Source organism: Crotalus tigris, unplaced genomic scaffold, assembly GCF_016545835.1.
Source record: "Crotalus tigris isolate CLP2741 ecotype Arizona unplaced genomic scaffold, ASM1654583v1 scf7180000017690.20705106771:4171800, whole genome shotgun sequence".
In the NCBI taxonomy this organism is placed as follows: Eukaryota; Metazoa; Chordata; class Lepidosauria; order Squamata; family Viperidae; genus Crotalus; species Crotalus tigris.
The window spans coordinates 727334-745936 of NW_024096569.1; the positions used below are offsets into that span (position 1 = coordinate 727334).

Sequence of the window (18603 nt, forward strand, 5' to 3'; positions counted from 1 at the left end):
TTCTATCTCGATGGCTTCTCTGATTATTCTGTTATTAAAATGTTCACTTTTGGCAATGGTTCTGGTATTTTTAAAGTCAATTTCATGTCCTGTGGCTTTAAGGTGTTGGACCAGGGAAGATGTTGGTTCCTCTTTTTTGACTGAGTTCTTATGTTCTTCAATGCGTGCATTTATTCTTCTGTTGGTTTGTCCAATGTATGTGGTGGGACAAGTGGTGCATGGGATTTCGTATACTCCTTGATTTTCTAATTCAATTTTATCTTTGGGGTTTCTAAGGATGGTGGATATTTTTCTGTTTGTGCAGAATGCTGTTTTGATGTTGTGTTTATGGAGGATCTTACTGATTCTGTCTGTGGTGCCTTTTATGTATGGGAGGAGGGCTCCCTAACACAAAATGATACCAGACCCACACTCACAAAAACCACACAGGATGTCACCACCACACATCCACGCAAAAAACAAACCCAAAGCCACACCGATGACGAGGCACGACCACAAACCAGAAGCCAGACCACAGCTGCATCATTAGCCACTTTAAACCCCTCCAATCCATACATGAAGCAAACTGACACCCTCCATGAAGAGGAGGCACGACCACGAACGCGAAGCCAAAAAATAGCAAGGCAGCCCAAAATCTTAAACCCCTCTGCAACTCAGACTAACCTGAGCACAACCAAACAGAACACTCCCCCAGCCAATCAGAGCACAGCCAAGCCCCTAACCATTCAGAACACACCTCCACCCAATCAGAACACAGCCAAGCTCCCACCCAATCAGTTCATACCCCCACTGGCAGTTAAAAGGAAGAAACAGCTAAGACCACACATTGCTGCTCAAAGCACGAAGCTGAAAACACCAGCCTGAAGATGACGAATGGGACTTCGTCGAAACGTTGCCAAGACACTTCCAATTTTACGCGGGAGAAAACCCGAACAACCAAAGACATATACACACACACACACACACACACACACACACACATATACATACATACACACACACACACACACCTATAATAAAGGTAAAAAAGGATATACGCAGTGTTATCTTCATTTTAGATATCAAAAGGGTTTTGCGGCTCCCAGTGTTTTGTTTTTGGTGGGAAATGGGTCCAAGTGGCTCTTTGAGTGTTTTGGGTTGCCTACCCCTGGCCTATACCATTTCAGACAAATGGCTGTCCAATCTCTTCTTAAAATTAACTATTTAAATATTGACTAACTCCACCAGGTTCTCTCGCTGTTCTGTTTCTCACAGGCCAGCTTTTGAGTTGAGCACTGCACCCGTTGACTCTCGTCTGGGTTCGGGGTGACCTTTGTGTGTGTGTGTGTGTGTGTGAATGGGGTGGTCTTCAACACAGGGACTCTTAAAGAGCGGGGGGGTGACACCCTACTCGCTTCCTCCCAGACCTCCTCCCGCTTCCCGACGATCTCTCGGAGGGAAACAACCAGCTGGCCCCCAGCAGCCCGTCCTCCGTGGCTTCGGGCAGTGACCTGCGTTTCCACCACCTCCACGGGAACAACGCCGTCATCACCAACGGGGGCCGCACGGCCCTGCGCCAGAACTGCCGCAGCGAATTCAACGATGCCATCGTCATCTCCAACCGGTCAGTGAACGGGAGGGAGGGGATACGCGGTGACGGACAAAGGGTTGAGGCTTTCCGAAAGGGATCGATTTACGACCCACCGTTCAGCCCGAAATTTAGCGGGACGGTCGTTAAGCGAGTTTTGTCCCCCGCTTTACGACCTTTCTCGACGGGGCAAAGTTCAGCGAATCGCTGCAGCTGTTAAGTCCCAGGGTGGTTCGGGGAATCCGGCTTCCCCCCGTTGACTTTGCTCATCAGAAAGGGATCACATCACATATACACACACACACACACACAGCCCCGGGACACGGCACCCGTCGTAAATAGGAGTCGGTTGCCAAGCTTCTGAACTTTGATGGTGGGACCACGGGGGGTCATAAGGGTGAAAAGCGGTTCCCAGTCACCTTTTTTCAGCGCCGTTCTAACTTCAGCCCGTCGCTAAATGGACAATTGCAAGGCGAGGGGTGACTGCTTCGGAATGCCCAAGCTTTGAATGAGAGGAAATGTCGTGCCTGAATCTGTGGAGGAAAATAGGCTGGAACAAGACCTTATGGAGGTCAAGGGAGAGGGGTCTGTGGCTTCAGAAGAATTGGGGAAGAGCAGGCCGAGGCAGGCCCTTCAGGAGTGGGACAGGAGGAACAGGAGAGACAGAATTCAGGTGATGAGCAAGGACCATCCCCTCCTGGTCCTAGAGCACAGAGAGCGGAGAGAAGGAGGGAACAGCGCAGGCAGGCTCAACTACTACTTGGGAGGAGAGCGTCCCGCCCCTCTCCACAAGCCACACCTGGAGACTGAGACTTAAGGAGACGCTGTGGGGAGAGGCATTTGTTGGGAACAAACGCTGATTCCTTGGAGTTTTGTGTGAGTGTGTGTTGCTGCTGATCTCTTGTTCTGTGACTTCTGCTTGGAAACCCGGAAACTGACCATTGGACTGGCTGACCACATTGCTTGGATGTTTAAAGATCTCGGACTGTACTCGGGCATCCCTTTTGAAACCGCGCAGGCACAGACTCGTTGGGTTTATGGTGTATGTGTCATTCCTTGTTATCTCCGTGGCCTTGAGTAAATTCCTGTCCTGATTAGACTGTGTGTGAAACTAGAGGCGGCTGAAGGGGGGTGTGTGTCTTCCGGTGTTTGGAGGCTGGCCAGAAACATGGGAGCATTTGGGGGGAATTTGGAGCAATGAAAGGGTGGTTTGGATTGCCAGCTGACTGTATTGCCTCGGTGCTGTGCCCTGGAAGGAATAGGGGGGTGCTCAATTCAACGACCGTAACCGAGGCCAGGGTTACGGTCGTTGGGACGGCTTTCATCGCAATCTTTGATTCCACAGCCCTCTGCGCGACGGCGAACTCTTTGAGATCGTCATCCAGAAGATGGTGGATCGGTGGTCCGGCTCCATCGAAGCAGGTGAGGAGGGGGTGAAAGAAATTTGGGGGGGTGGGAAACGGAGGCACAGAGGGACGGCCCTCTGTAGTGCTTTTGGTGTTCTCCCTCCACGCAGGAGTCACCGCCATCCGTCCGGAGGACCTGGAGTTTCCCAATACAATGACGGACATTGACTACGATACCTGGATGCTCAGGTAAGTACGGGCGGAGGAGGGGGTTCTCTAAGAGCTGATTGGATACCAATCCCCAGGAGACGGTGAGTTCTAATCCTGCCTTAGGCACCAATGGTGACTAAGTGAGTTTCAGCCAATCCCCAGAAGATGGTGAGTTCTAATCCTGCCTTAGGCACCAATGATGACTAAGTGAGTTTCAGCCAATCCCCAGGAGACGGTGAGTTCTAGTCCTGCCTTAGGCACGAAAGCCAGGGCAAAAAAAGTCAAGATGGCCGCCACACCCTCCGATCCCCGTCTTCCTTTATCCGTCTGCTGTCTTGCAAAAAGAGCTTTTCTTCCCCCCCCCCCTCTCTTTCTCCCTCCTCTCAGCGGCACGGCCATCATGCAGGACGGCAACACCCTGCGCAACAACTACGGCTGCGACCTGGACTCGCTGACCACCGCCTCGCGCATCGGCATGATGCGGACGGCCAAGGGGGATCTGCATTACTTCATCAACAGCGTGGACCAGGGTGTGGCTTGCTCCGGGCTGCCCCCAGGGAAGGGTGAGGCCACGTAGGGAGGGGCCAAAGTGGGGACGCTAGGCTGAGGCGGGCCTTTAAGAGGAGCGGACTTCGATTCCCAGAATTCCCCAGCCAGCAGAGCTGGCTGGGGAATTCTGGGAGCCGATGTCCACCCAGGTGAAAGATCCTGAGGTTGAAAGTAACCAAGGAGAGAAGCAACCTAGAACTAAGGAGAAACTTCCCGACAGTGAGAACAATTAACCAGTGGAACTACCTGCCTCCAGAAGCGGTGAAGGCTCCAACACTGGAAGTTTATCTGAAATGGTCTAGGGTTTCCTACCTGAGCAGGGGGTTGGACTAGATCAGTGGTTCTTAACCTTTTTGAACGAATCGCCCCCTTGAGCCGATGAGGAAGTTGTCATCGCCCCCCTCCCCCAACATAACCTCTGAATCACAACATGGGAAATAATTCTTCAATTTATGCAAACCCTTTTTTTGTTTTCTTTAAAATTGTCATCGGGACATATCGATGCAAATAATTTATTTCCAGTCTTTTTCCCCATATCTCCCATATTCTGGCTAATGGCACGCTACTGTATGGGTAGAGGCTGCTGCGCAATGCGCATGAAGATAAGCCATGCGTCTTCACATATGTACGGCGTTCTGTACTGAAGCTAGCTGGAGGAACATTTGAAAACACAATTCAATCCACCAAGAGCGAGCGATCTGATGTTTTTGTACGACAGATATACAGCCATTCACTGTACGAAAAAGTCTCAAAAGTGTCCCTCAAACTTCTCGCTCCATTGCCCCCATATTGCCCCCTTTTTGTTCCTTTGCCCCCCTGAAAAATGAAATCGCCCCCTGGGGGGGCAATATCGCCCAGGTTAAGAACCACTGGACTAGATGACCTCCAAGGTCCCTTCCGAGTCTGTTATTTTGTTATTCTTTTTTTCCTTCCTTCCTTCCTTCCTTCCTTCCTTCCTTCCCTTCCCTTCCCTTCCCTTCCCTTCCCTTCCCTTCTGCAACACGAAGTTTTTAATGACGTAAGGTTTCCTGCCTTAGCAGGGGGTTGGACTAGATGATCTCCAAGGTCCCTTCCAGCTTCTTTATTATTATTATTATTATTATTATTATTATTATAAATACAGGTAGTCCTTGACTTAGCGGCAGTCGGTTCAAAGTTACCGCAGCTCTGAGGAAGGTGACTGGACGGCCGTTTTTTTTCACGCTTAGCGACCGTTGCGTTGATCCAACATTCAGGCGCTCGGCCTCCGGCTCCGATTTACGGCGGTCGCAGTGTCCCCGATTCCCCTTTCGCGAGCTTCCGACCGGCCGAGTCCGTGGGGGGAGCCGCGTTCACTGAACGGCCGCGCGACGGACTTTACAGCGGCTCCCTTCACCGACTGCGTGGAGAAAGGTCGTGAAAGGGAGCGAAAAACTCGCTCAGGCGTCTGACGTAGCGAGGGACGTGTTAGGCTGCGTGGCGGTCATAAGTGGAGGACTACCTGTGTTCCTTCCCTCTGGGGGTGGGAGGTTTCCAGGAGCCTGATTTGGCTTCTAGGCTCCCTTACTCCTCCCTCTCTTTCTTGCACCCCCCCCCCCAGAGGTCTACGCCGTGGTGGACCTCTACGGCCAGTGTGTCCAGGTGTCCATCACCAGCTCCACCGGCCCGCTGGACAACAGCCTCTCCACCAGCAACATCACGGAGAAATCCTTCCCCATCCACTCACCAGGTGAGCACCCCCCCCCCGAAGGTTTGGGTCAGGGAGGGAGGAGGGAAGGAAGGAAGGAAGGAAGGAAGAGAGAGAGAGAGGAAAATGGAAGGAAGGAGGGGAAAGGATGAGAAGGAGGGAGGGAGGAAAATGGAAGGATGGATGGATGGAAGGAAGGAAGGAAAAGGAGAAGGAGGGAGGGAGGAAAATAGAGGGAAGGAAGGAAGAAGAGGGAGGGAAAAAGGGAAAGGATGAGAAGGAGGAAGGAAGGAAAATAGAAGGAAGAAGGGAGGGAGGAAAATGGAAGGGAGGGAAAGAGGAAAGGGATGGAAGGAAGGAGGAAAATGGAGGGATGGGTGGAAGGAAGGGAAAGGATGAGAAGGAGTAAGGGAGGGAAATAGAAGGAACAAGAGGGAGGGAAGGAAATGGAAGGGAAGAGGGAGGGAAGAAGTGAAAGGAGGAAGGAAAATGGAAGGAAGGAAGAAGAGGGAGGGAGGAAGGAAGGAAGGGAAAGGATGAGAAGGAGGGAGGGAGGAAGGAAAATAGAGGGAAGGAAGAAGAAGGGAGGGAGGAAAATGGAAGGATGGATGGATGGAAGGAAGGAAAAGGATGAGAAGGGAGGGAGGAAAATAGAGGGAAGGAAGGAAGAAGAGGGAGGGAGGGAGGGTAATAGAAGGAAGGGAAGAGGGAGGGAAGAAGGGAAAGGATGAGAAGGAGGGAGGGAGGAAGGAAAATAGAGGGAAGGAAGAAGAAGGGAGGGAGGAAAATAGAAGAAAGAGAAGAGGGAGGAAGGGAAAGGATGAGAAGGAGGGAGGGACAGGAAAGAAGGAGGGAAGGAGACAGGAAGGGAAATGGAAGGAGGGAGGGAAGGAAGTCGCCAGGCCCCACTGACCGCCTGGCCTCGTCCCCCCCCCCTGCCCAGTGCCCGGGGTCGCCCACCGCTTCCACAGCACCTGCGGCAAGAACGTGGCCTTCCAAGACGACGGGTGCCGGGCCCTGCGGGTCTCCGGCTTCTGCCACGGCATCGTTTTCAGCATGAAGGAACTGAGAACGGGCGAGGTTTTCGAGGTGAGGGTCTGGCGAAGCCATCCGGATGGGCCCCAGCTGCACTCGGGGTGGGGGGCCCCAATGGAGATGCCCCTGGAACACCGGAGGGGAGGGGAGCCGTGCTGGGTGTCGGGCAGTCCTCAATAAACAACTAAAATCGATCCGGCGCATTGCAGGGAGTCCTCAACTTAAACAACGGTTTGTTTAGTGACCATTCAGAAGGTCCCGCTTCTCCTTTTGTCTCCCCAGGTGAAGATTGACGAGGTGGACGAGAAGTGGTCGGGATCCGTCCAGGTGGGCTTGACCACGCTGCTGCCCTCGGATGCCACCTGCATGGCCACAGGGCTGCCCTCCTCCCTATTGGAGCTCCGGTCGAAAGTGACCTGGCTAGTGACGGGTTCCGAGGTCCGACGCAACGGCGTCCTGCAGAAGCAGAATTACGGATGCTCTCTGGAGCGTCTCGGGGTGAGTTGGGGGTCTGGCGGGGTCTGCAAGCCAAAACTAGGTGAAGGTCAACCCCACGGAAGTCATCCTTCTCCAGCCTGGGAAACCGTAAGACCTGTGGACTTCAACTCCCAGAATTCCCCCTGCCAGCTTGTTTTTTTTTTTTTTTCCTCCTTCGTCCCACTTGGCCGGTCAAGATATATTACATCGACCGCCTTCCCACCATCTATTAAGAAAGTCCTACTATCAAAATAAAAATTAAATTAGCCATATTTCTTCTCGCCCTTTCTGGCTGAATTCCGAGAAGGGCGTGCCAGCTGAGGAATTCTGGGAGTTGAAGTCCACAAGTTGTCAAGTTTGCGCCAGACAGACTGGCTCTGTCCTCAACTTACGACCCGGCACGTTTCCTTTTGGTTAAGCGAGGCATTTGTTGAGGTGAACCGCTGCAGGCGAGGGGCCTGTGGGACTCCCGATAAGCCAGTGGTTCTCAACCTTTTGAATGCCGCGACCCCCAACCGGTCGTAAGTCGAGGACTACTCAACCGGTCGTAAGTCCAGGACTACTGAACTGGTGCAGCACCGTTGGCAGACTGGGGCTTTTGGTGGGCTCAGCAGGGCAGAGACCGCCTGGACAATTCCTATTGGCTTTGGAAAGCCAATAGAATTAGACTTTATTCAAGAGAGTCTATTCTATTGGCTTTCAAAAGCCAATAGAATAAAAGGGAGGAGCACAGCTAAGGAAAAGGGGGGGAAAATGGCGGACTGCGTTGTTTGGCGACCCCCGTGAAATGGTCGTTCGGCCCCAAATGGGGTCCCGACCCACAGGGTGAGAACCGCTGCGATAAGCAGAGCCCGTGGGCTCCGTTTTACGACCGTCCTGCCAGAGTTGTGAAGGGAACCACTGCCATTCACTTAGCAACGGGTTCGTTAAGCGAAGCCCACTTGCCTTGTCCAAAGGTCCCAAAAGGGGACGACAGCGACCTCCTCCCCCCTCCCATGGGAAGCTGCGACCGTCATAAATAGGAGCCGAATTCTGATAACTGACCGCCTTAGCGATGCTGCGACGGTCATTAAGTGTGGAAAAACGGCCACAAGTCCCTTTTTCCAGTGATGCTGTGAACTGTGAGCCGTCGCTAAGCGCGCCGTCGTAAACTGGGGGCCCTGCCTCTGTTTCTCCTGCAGGTGGGGAACCGTGTGGGCGTGAAGCGCTGCACGGACGACACCATGCATGTGCTGGTCGACGGGGAGGACATGGGGCCGGCCGCCACTGGCGTGGCCAAGGTGAGGGGGCCACGGGGGGCCGGGCTGGCTGAGGGCCCGGCGAGGGGCTGTGGGTGGGTGGGGGGCCGCAAAAATGGGGGCATCCGGTCCCAGCAGGGCGTGTGCCATTTGCAGAGAGGGGGTCCAGCAAGAGAGGGCAGGGCTCTCCCCGTCCCACAGGCCGGCCGGCCCTCATGTGATGGCCACAGGGAGGGTTGGGAGGGCTGGAGACCCCCCCCCCAATTGGAGGAGTCTGCTGGGGAGAGCGGACGGAAAAGAAAGAAGGGGAAAGGAAGGATGGGAGGAGGAGGAGGAAGGGAGGAAGGAAGTGGGAGTGAGAAGAAGGAAGGAAGGGAAGGAGGGAGGGAAAGGAAAGGAAGGAAGGAAAATAGAGAAGGAAGGAAGGCGATGGGAAAGAAGAAGGGAGCGAAAAGGAAGGGAAGGAAGGAAGATTAGAGGGAGGAAGGATGAAAGATTGGAGGAACGAAGGAAGGAAAAAAGGGAATGGGAATGAGAAAAAGGATGGAGGGAGCGTAAGGGAAGGAGGGAGGGAAAGGAAAGGAAGGAAGGAAGGAAAATAGACAAGGAAGGCGATAGGAATGAGGAAAGACGGAGGGAAATAAAAAGGAAGGGAGCGAAAGGAAAGAAGGGAAGGAAGGAAGGAAATGGGAATGAGAAAAGGAGGAAGCAAAAGGAAAGAAGGGAAGGAAGGAGGGAGGGAAAAGAAAGGAAGGAAGGAAAATAGACAAGGAAGGATGGTGAGGGGAATGAGAAAGGAAGGAAGGAAGGAAGGAAGGAAGGAAGGAAGGAAGGAAGGAAGGAAGGAAGGAAGGAAAGAAGGAAGGAAGGAAGGAAAGGCTGATGGCGATCCCGTCTCTCTCTCTCTCTCCCACCGGCGTGCAGAACGTCTCCATGGTGCTGGACCTCTACGGCCGGGTCACCTCCGTCTCCATCGTCAGCTCCAGCCTGCTGGAAGAGGCCGAGGCCACCCACCCGCCCTCCGTCGCCTCCGAGCCCTACAGCGAGGAGGAGGAGGAGCCCACCCCGGTCCGTGCCCCTGGCTCCCTTCCCTTCGCACACTCCGGGGGGGGGTGAGGGGCTGGACAGCCTAGCGGCTAGAGCAGCCTTCCTTTCTCTCTCTCTCTCTCTTCTCCCTCTTCTCTCTCCTCTCTCTCCCTCTCTCCCTCCCTCTCTCTTCCTCTTTCCCTCTCTCCCTCCCTCTATCTCTCTCATCTCCCTCTCTTCTCTCCTCTTTCTCTCTCCCCCTCTCGCTCCTCTCTCCTCTCCCTCTCTTCTCTCTCTCTTCTCCCTCTCCCTCCCTCTTTCTCCCTCCCCCCCCTCTCTCCTTTCTCTCCCTCTCTCCTCTCCCTCCCTCTCTCCTCTCTCTCTTCCTCCTCTCTCCCTCTCTCCTCTTTCTCTCTCTCTCCTCTCTCTCCTCTCTCTCTCCTCTCCTCTCTCTCTCTTCCTTCCTCTCTCCCCCCCTCTCTCCTCTCCCTCTCTTCCTCCTCTCTCCCTCTCTCCTCTTTCTCTCTCTCTCCTCTCTCTCCTCTCTCTCTCCTCTCCTCTCTCTCTCTTCCTCTTTCCCTCTCTCCCTCCCTCTATCTCTCTCATCTCCCTCTCTTCTCTCCTCTTTCTCTCTCCCCCTCTCGCTCCTCTCTCCTCTCCCTCTCTTCTCTCTCTCTTCTCCCTCTCCCTCTTTCTCCCTCCCCCCCTCTCCTTTCTCTCCCTCTCTCCTCTCTCTCTTCCTCCTCTCTCCCTCTCTCCTCTTTCTCTCTCCCCCCTCTCTCTCCTCTCTCTCCCTCTCTCCTCTCCCTCCCTCTCTCCTCTCTCTCTTCCTCCTCTCTCCCTCTCTCCTCTTTCTCCCTCCCCCCCCTCTCCTCTCTCTCCCTCTCTCCTCTCCCTCCCTCTCTCCTCTCTCTCTTCCTCCTCTCTCCCTCTCTCCTCTTTCTCTCTCTCTCTCCTCTCTCTCCTCTCTCCTCTCCTCTCTCCTCTCTCTCTTCCTCCTCTCTCCCTCTCTCCTCTTTCTCCCTCCCCCCCTCTCCTCTCTCTCCCTCTCTCCTCTCCCTCCCTCTCTCCTCTCTCTCTTCCTCCTCTCTCCCTCTCTCCTCTTTCTCTCTCTCTCCTCTCTCTCCTCTCTCTCTCTCTCCCTCCCTCTCTCTCCTCTCCCTCTCTTCTCTCTCTCTCTCTCCCTCCATCCATCTCTCTCTTTCTCTCTCTCTCTCTCTCTCTCTCACTGCTCTGCCGCAAGGGTGGGGGGGAGCCCCGGGGGAGGGACCGAGACCGAAAAATGGGGGGAGAGGAAGGGCCCAGTGATGGCTAGTGAACCCCCCTTTCCTTCCTGTTTGGGTCACCATATTATAAAAAAAAAAAAAGACATTAAGACTCTGGAAAGAGGGCAGAGAAGAGCAGCAAAGATGATCAGGGGACTAAAACACACGAAGAAGCGCGGTTGCAGGAATTGGGGGTGTCTAGTGAAAAGCAGGGCTAGGGGTGATACGCAGTCTTCCAGTATTTGGGGGGGCTGCCCCAAAGAACAGGGGGGGTCCCCCTGTTCCCCAAAGCACCCAGAGGGAAGGACGAGAAGCAATGGATGGAAACCGACCGAGGAGAGAAACAGCCTGGAATTAAGGAGGAATTTCCTAACAGCGGGGACAGTTCGCCAGGGGAACTGCTTGCCACCAGACGTCGTGGGTGCTCCATCGCCGGAAGGGACTGGACAGCCCCCTGTCTGGGAGGGGATAGGCTCCCCTGCTGGAGCAGGGGGCTGGACTGGAAGGACCCCCCCCCCAACCCTGTCATTCTGTCCTTCAGGGCGAGAGCGACCTGCCCACCTCCGCGACGCCCTCCATGGAATTCCTGGAGAACCACGGGAAAAACATCCTCCTCTCCAATGGGAACCGGACGGCCACCCGGGTCTCCAGCTACAACCAGGGCATCGTGGTGGTGGCCCAGCCTTTGCCCCAGCAGCAGCTCTTCCAGGTGGGGAGGGGGCGGGTGGGAAGGGCTGGGCTGGGCTCTCACCCCCTTGGGGTCTGTCCGGGTGGGGAAGGGGGAGGGTCTTCTGCTGCCTCCGCCATGACGGACACGTCCTCTGGGGATGGGAGAAGAAGCTGGCAGCTGGCAAGAAGAGCAAGGAGGCCGTGCTTTGGGGTAGGCACAGGCATGTGCAGAGTGCCGTCCGTGGCCCCGGACCGGTAGCAGCCGATGCTGATGGTATTGGTCAGACTTCCCTTCCCTCGTGTCTTTCCTTCCCTTCCTCCCGTCCATCCGTTTTCCTCCCTCCCTGTCTCCTTCCTTCCTTCCGTCTATTTTGCTCCCTCTCCTCTCTTCCTCCTTCCTTCCCTCCATCTTTCCTTGTCTGTTTTCCTCCCTTCCTTCCTTCCACCCAACCTTTCCCTTCCTTGCTTCCTCTCTTTCCCTCCCTCCTTCCTTGTCTGTTTTCCTTCCTCCCTCCCTTCCTCTCTCTCCTTCTTCCTTCCTTCCCTCCATCCTTCCTTGTCTGTTTTCCTCCCTCCCTCCCTTTTCCTTCCTTCCTCCTTCCTTCCTCTCCTTCTTCCCTCCCTCCGTCTGTTTTCCTTCCTCCCTCCTTCCCATCATTTCCCTCCCTCCCTTCCCTTCCTCCCTTTGTTCCTTCCTCTCCTTCTTCCTTCCTTCCCTCTATCCTTCCTTGTCTGTCTTCCTCCCTCCCTTTTCCTTCCTTCCTCTCCTTCTTCCCTCCCTCCTTCCTTGTCTGTTTTCCTTCCTCCCTTCTTTCCCTTCCTCCCTCCCTCCCTTCCTCTCTCTCCTTCTTCCTTCCTTCCCTCCATCCTTCCTTGTTTGTTTTCCTCCCTTTTCCTTCCTTCCTTCCTCTCCTTCCCTCCATCCTTCCTTGTCTGTTTTCCTTCCTCCCCATCCTTTCCCTTCCTTCCTCCCTCCCATCTTTCCCTCCCTTCCTTCCTCTCCTTCTTCCTTCCTTCCCTCCATCCTTCCTTGTCTGTTTTCCTTCCTCCCATCTCTTCCTTCCTCTCCTTCTTCCCTCCCTCCTTCCTTGTCTGTTTTCCTTCCTCCCCATCCTTTCCCTTCCTTCCTCCCTCCCATCTTTCCCTCCCTTCCTTCCTCTCCTTCTTCCTTCCTTCCCTCCATCCTTCCTTGTCTGTTTTCCTTCCTCCCATCTCTTCCTTCCTCTCCTTCTTCCCTCCCTCCTTCCTTGTCTGTTTTCCTTCCTCCCTCCTTCCCATCCTTTCCCTTCCTTCCTCCCTCCTATCCTTTCCTTCCCTCCCTTCCTCCCTCCCTCTCTTTTCCTTCCTTCCTCCCTTCCTTCCTTCCTCTCCTTCTTCCCTCCATCCTTGTCTATTTTCCTCCCTCCCTCCCTTCCCTCCCTCTTCCTTTTTCTCCTTCTTTTTATTTTCCTCCCTCCTCCCGTCTCTTTCCTCCTTCCCTCCTGTTTTCCTCCCTTCCTCCTCCCTCCTTCCATTCCTTCCTTCCATCTTCCCCAAATGCGCTGGTCACGGGAGAGGAAGGCGGCCGGTGTGTGTGTGCCCGCTTTCCTCCTCCCCCAGGACCCCCTTCTGACCTCCTGCCCCCCCCCCTTCAGTTCCAGATCGACTCCCTCAACCCCCAGTGGACGTCCTCGCTCTCCCTGGGCGTCATCGGCAACTCCCCGGAGCGGCTCAACTTCCCCGCCACGGCCTGCTCGCTCAAGCGCTCCACCTGGCTCCTGCAGCGGGACTCCGTCTTCCACAACTCCCTCAAGGTGCCGGGAGGGGCCGGTGGGTCTTTGGGGGGGGAAGGAGAGAGGGAGAGACCCCTCCCGAAACTGGGGCGCTGAGCCTCCCCCCCCCATCTCTGCCCTCCCGCCCGCTGCAGGTCTGCGAGAACTACGGCCCCAACCTGGACAACTGCCCGGAGGGGACAGTGCTGGGGGTCCTGGTGGACGCCAGCGGCTGCCTTCACCTCTATGTCAACGGCATCGACCAGGGGGTGGCGGCCCAAGACGTGCCCAGCCCTTGTTACGTGCTGGTCGACCTCTACGGGCAGTGCGAGCAGGTGAGGGTCCGGCGGGGGGGGGAGGGAGGGGGAGGGAGGAGGGCCTGAGCTGGAGAGACGGAAGCAGCAGCAGCTGCAGAAGGACCCAGGTGGTCCTCAGCGGCCACGGAAGGAAGGAAGGAAGGAAGGAAGGAAGGAAGGAAGGAAGGAAGGAAGGAGGGAGGGAGGGAAAGGATGAGAAGGAAGCGAGGAAGGAAAACAGACAGAAGGAGGAAGGGAAAGAGGAAAGAAGGAAAGGGAGGGAGGGAAATGGAAGGATGGATTGAAGAAAGGGAGGAAGGAGGGAAGGAAGGATGAGAAGGAGGGTGGGAGGAAAATAGATAGGAAGGGGGGAGGGAAACGAGGGAGGGAAAATAGAATAGAGTATAGAGTAGAATAGAATAATAAAATACAGATAGAATAGAATAATAAAATACAGAAGAATAGAATAGAATATGGAAAGAATAGAATGGAATAGATTAAGAGATGGAATAGAATAGAATAGAATAGAATAGAATAGAATAGAATAGAAAATATGGGATGGGATAGAGAATAGAATAGAATAGAATAGAATAGAATAGAATAGAATAGAATAGAAAATATGGAATGGGATGGGATGGGATGGGATAGAATAGAATAGAGAAATAAGAACAGAAAGAATAGAATAGAATAGAATATATAAATGAGAACAGAATATAGAATTGCGAACAGAATAAAGAAAGAATAGAATAGAATAAATAAGAACAGAAAGAATAGAATAGAGAAATAACAGAAAGAATAGAATAGAATAGAATAGAATAGAATAGAATAAACAAATAAGAATAGAATAGAACAGAAATAGAAATAAAATATGGAAAGAATAGAATGGAATAAAATAGAGATAGAATGGAGTAGAATAGAAATAGAAATGGAATGTAGAATAGAAGAGAACAGAACAACAGAGTAGACGGAATAAGAATAGAATAAAATAAGAAATAAGAGAATAGAAGAGTAGAGTACTAGAGCTGGGAGGGACCTCGGAGGTCATCTAGTCCAGCCCCCTGCTCAGGCAGGAGAACCTACATGCCATCTCAGACCATCTATTCCTGCGGTTCAGTTGCCCACCGTGGCTCGTCCACCCTCCAAGCCAAGCCATCCGCTCTTAAGGGTGACCTTGAACCGTCACTAACTGAACCGTTTTGTACACCGGGCATTAGCTCTGAAAAGTAACGGGCTGAGCTTCTCCACGGTGCCAAACCGCGGTTTGAAGAAACCACCTTGTCGCTTCTTCCCAACCCGGTCTCCAGCTGTGGGAGGGAGCCAGCTGCCCCCAAAAGTCACCCCTCCCCCCAAGCAGATGCCGGCTTGCATCGGATACACCCCCCCCCCAAATTTGGTGGGGCAGAGTTCGCACTGCGTGCGTGTCGAAGGGTTTCCTGGATCTGACCCGACTTACGACGAGAGACTCTTGGGTTTTTTTCCCCCAGGTCACCATCACGACCAATGACCCTCCCGCCGTGGGGGCCGAGAGCACGGACCCCCAAGGGCAGGGGGACATGGAGAAGGCCGACATGGTGGACGGTGAGCAGGGCCTGGGGGGCTTCCGGGGACTCAGCGCCTTCCCCTTTCGACAATCCTGGTTGGGTTTTAAACAAACTGGGTTTCTTTGCTCACCACTCACCTTGTGGGTCTACGATTTGGGGAACGGGGGGGGGTCTCTGCTCTTTGGGGCTTGGTTTCCAAAGCAAGTGGGGTTCGTGAGCCCCCCACCACCACCCCCAGCCTCTGCCTTCTCCCCACCCAGGGATCAAGGAGAGCGTGTTCTGGACGCCCCCCGTGGACCTCAACCCCGCCAAGACCTGCGACTACCAGTCCCTCTGCACCCGTTTCAAGGACCTGCTGCTGTTGCCCGGTGAGCCCTGGGCTCCGGGGGGGGGACAGAAAAGGCCCCTTTTAGGTAGACAGACAGACATAGAGATAGACAGATAGACAGATATAAATAGAGGATAGATGATGATAGAGAATGAGAGAGAGACACAGATAGATAGATAGATAGATAGATAGATAGATAGATAGATAGATAGATAGATAGATAGATAGATAGATACAGAGACATAGAGATAGATATAGATATAAATAGAGGATAGATGATGATAGATGATAGATAGAGAATGAGAAAGAGAGACAGACAGAGAGAAAGAGATAGATATAAATAGAGGATAATGATGGATGATAGAGGATGAGAAAGAGACAGACAGACAGACAGATAGAGAAAGAGATAGACATATAAATAGAGGATAGATGATGGATGATAGAGAATGAGAAAGAGAGAGAGACAGACAGATAGATAGAGAAAGAGATAGACAGATATAAATAGAGGATAGATGATGATGGATGATAGAGAATGAGAAAGAGACAGACAGAGAGAAAGAGATAGACAGATATAGATATAAATAGATAGAGAGATAGATATAGATATAAATAGATGATAGAGAAAGAGAGAGACAGACAGACAGACAGATAGATAGATAGATAGATAGATAGATAGATAGATAGATAGATAGATAGATAGATAGATAGATAGATAGATAGGCAGGCAGGCAGGCAGGCAGGCAGGCATAGAGATAGACAGATATAAAAAGATGATAGAGAAAGAGAAAGACAGGCAGATAGACAGACACAGAGATAAGAGATACAGAGACAGATATAGATATAAATAGATGATAGAGAATGAGAGAGAGATGATAGACAGATATACAGACTGACTGACAGATTGACATAAAAGGTGCTGTGGAGTTGTTGTGTTTTTTGTTATTTCGGTGTCGGGCTTTTCTCTTCGTAACTTGCCTGAAGTCACTTAGACTGATTCGGGCTTTATCTGAAACAAATGAGAAATGAAACGAAACGCAGTGATAACAGGAAATGGAAACAGTCCTTTTTTCTTTTTTCTTTTAATGCACACACACAGAGAGAGACAAACTAAAAACCGAATTAATTCGAGGCCAACACCCCCACCCCCGAGACCTTCCTTTCCGTGGGCAGCCACCTTCCTAACCATGTCCCCCCCTCCACCCCACAATCTCCCCCCAGACGCCTATTTCACCGAAGACCCCAAGCCGAGCCTTTGCTACTGCGAGTCGTGCCGCAAGCCGCGAGGGGACGAGGCCTACTACAAGCGGGGGGAGCCCCCCCGGGACTACGCCTTGCCTTTCGGGTGGTGCCGCTTCACCCTCAGGTACCTTTGGGGGCGGAGGAGGCCTGGGGGGGGGGGGGCTAAACAGCCGTTCGTTTAACGCAGAGGTCTTCAAACTTGGCCCTTTGATGACTTGTGGACTCCAACTCCCAGGATTCCTCAGCCAGGTTGCCTGGTTGAGGAATTCTGGGAGTTAAAGTCCACAAGTCATCGAAGGGTCCTAGTTCCCTCACACTGACTAAGGAATTCTGGGAATTGAAGTCCACAAGTCATCAAAGGATCGTAGTTCCCTCACGCTGGCTGAGGAATTCTGGGAGTTGAAGTCCACAAGTCATCAAAGAGTCCTAGTTCCCTCACGCTGGCTGAGGAATTCTGGGAGTTGAAGTCCACAGGTCATAAAAGGGCCAAGTTGGAAGGCCCCTGGGTTAGGGTGTGGATGGGGGGACTTCAACTCCCAGAATTCCTCAGGTAGCAATGCCAGCTGGGGAATTCTGGGAGTTGAAGTCCACAAGTCATGAAGGGGGCCATAGTTCCCTCATGCTGGCTCAGGAATTCTGGGAGTTGAAGTCCACAAGTCATCAAAGGGTCCTAGTTCCCTCACGCTGGCTGAGGAATTCTGGGAGTTGAAGTCCACAAGTCTTTCAGCCATTACCAGGGCATTGAACAAAGTGACAGATGGCCATTTTGGATTCTTAGCGCTTCACGGTCCCGGGATCCAAATTCGGACGCTCGGCAACCAACTTGCCTTTACGACAGTCACAGTGTCCCGGGGTCACCTGGTTCCCCTTTTGTGGCCTTCCCATAAGCAACGGGGGGAAGCCAGATTCACTTAACAACCGTGTGATTGACTTAGCCCCCGCTGTGATTCGCTTAACGGCAGCCCTGGCAAGGGAGGTCGTAACACGGGCCAAATGGAATTTGCTCATCGGACGTCCCAAACGCCAGTCCCTGCAGGGATTCGCTTAACAACAGAGGCAAGGGAGGTCATAAAGTGAGGCGGGACTCATTGAACGACCGGCTCGCTTAGCGATGGAAATTTTAGGCCACAAGTTGAGGATTCCCCGCATGAAGATGAGGCCGAGTTGATGAAGGCCTTTCCTTCCTTTTCACCACCCCCCACCACCCCCCATTTTTTTTGTAGAACAAACCCCTGCTTGGAAGGGGCCAGCACCGCTAAGAAGTGGCACATGGCCTATCACGGGACGAGCGTCGGAGCCGTGCGCCGCATGTTGGATCAAGGGGAGTTGGTGCCGGGTAAGCAACAGCGCCCGTTGGCCCGAGGCACCAGGCCGGAAACCGGGAGGCCGGGAGTTCTAGTCCGGCTTTCAGCACAAAGCCGGCCCGGTGATCTTGAGCCGGCCAGTCTGTCTCAGCCCTCGGAAGGACACAATGGCCAATCCCTTCTGAAAAACTAAGGAGAAACTTCCTGACAGTTAGAACAATTAACCAGTGGATCTACCTGCCTCCAGAAGCGGTGAATGCTCCAACACTAGAAGTTTTCAAGAAGAGACTAGACAGCCATTTGTCCGAAATGGTGTAGGGTTTCCTGCCCGAGCAGGGGGTTGGAGTAGATGACCTCTAAGGTCCCTTCCAACTCTTGTTATTCTTTTTTCTCCCTCCCTTCCTTCCTCCCTCCCTCCCTCCCTGGAAGTTTTTAAGAAGAGACTGGACAGCCATTTGTCTGAAATGGTACTATAGCAGTGGTTCTCCACCTGTGGGTCAGGACCCCATTTGGGGTCGAGCAACCATTTCACGGGGGTCGCCAAACAACGCAGTCCGCCATTTTTCCCCCCCTTTTCCTTAGCTGTGCTCCTCCCTTTTATTCTATTGGCTTTTGAAAGCCAATAGAAGAGACTCTCTTGAATAGAGTCTAATGCTATTGGCTTTCCAAAGCCAATAGGAATTGTCCAGGCTGTCTCTGCCCTGCTGAGCCCGCCAAAAGTCCCATTCTGCCAACGGTGCTGCACCAGTTGAGTAGTCCTCGACTTACGACCGGTGGAGTAGTCCTCGACTTAACGACCGGCTGGGGGTCGCGGCATTAAAAAGATTGAAAACCACTGTACTATAGAGTTTCCTGCCTGAGCAGGGAGTTGGACTAGAGGATCTCCAAGGTCCCTTCCAACTTTATCATCATCATTATTGTTAACTCGTGGAGAAAGCTGGCGGGGATGGTCCAGGAGTCAACCCCCCCCCTTCCAAATTGTACCCAGTGCTGTATTTGGGGATCCCCAAAACAGGAATGCAGGGGGGGGGCTGAGGTAGAAAACTTGGGGGGCTCAGCTAGGAGGCAGCCTCACTCGTTTGCTCTCTTTTGTGAC

At 53.1% G+C, this 18603-nt stretch overlaps 1 protein-coding gene across 1 annotated transcript in view; it reads left to right on the forward strand.

The window, feature by feature from the left end:
• Window positions 1–18603, forward strand: part of NEURL4 (neuralized E3 ubiquitin protein ligase 4) — a 35959-nt gene that overhangs the window by 15155 nt on the left and 2201 nt on the right. Inside the window, exons 13-28 of the mRNA XM_039337817.1 lie at window positions 1405–1603; window positions 2913–2989; window positions 3084–3162; window positions 3511–3686; window positions 5252–5380; window positions 6282–6427; window positions 6656–6871; window positions 8032–8130; window positions 9013–9156; window positions 10921–11088; window positions 12683–12841; window positions 12955–13134; window positions 14580–14673; window positions 14897–15004; window positions 16183–16327; window positions 17427–17539. Of these exons, the coding sequence (XP_039193751.1) occupies window positions 1405–1603; window positions 2913–2989; window positions 3084–3162; window positions 3511–3686; window positions 5252–5380; window positions 6282–6427; window positions 6656–6871; window positions 8032–8130; window positions 9013–9156; window positions 10921–11088; window positions 12683–12841; window positions 12955–13134; window positions 14580–14673; window positions 14897–15004; window positions 16183–16327; window positions 17427–17539 (2232 nt within the window). The remainder of the gene's footprint in view (window positions 1–1404; window positions 1604–2912; window positions 2990–3083; window positions 3163–3510; window positions 3687–5251; window positions 5381–6281; window positions 6428–6655; window positions 6872–8031; window positions 8131–9012; window positions 9157–10920; window positions 11089–12682; window positions 12842–12954; window positions 13135–14579; window positions 14674–14896; window positions 15005–16182; window positions 16328–17426; window positions 17540–18603) is intronic.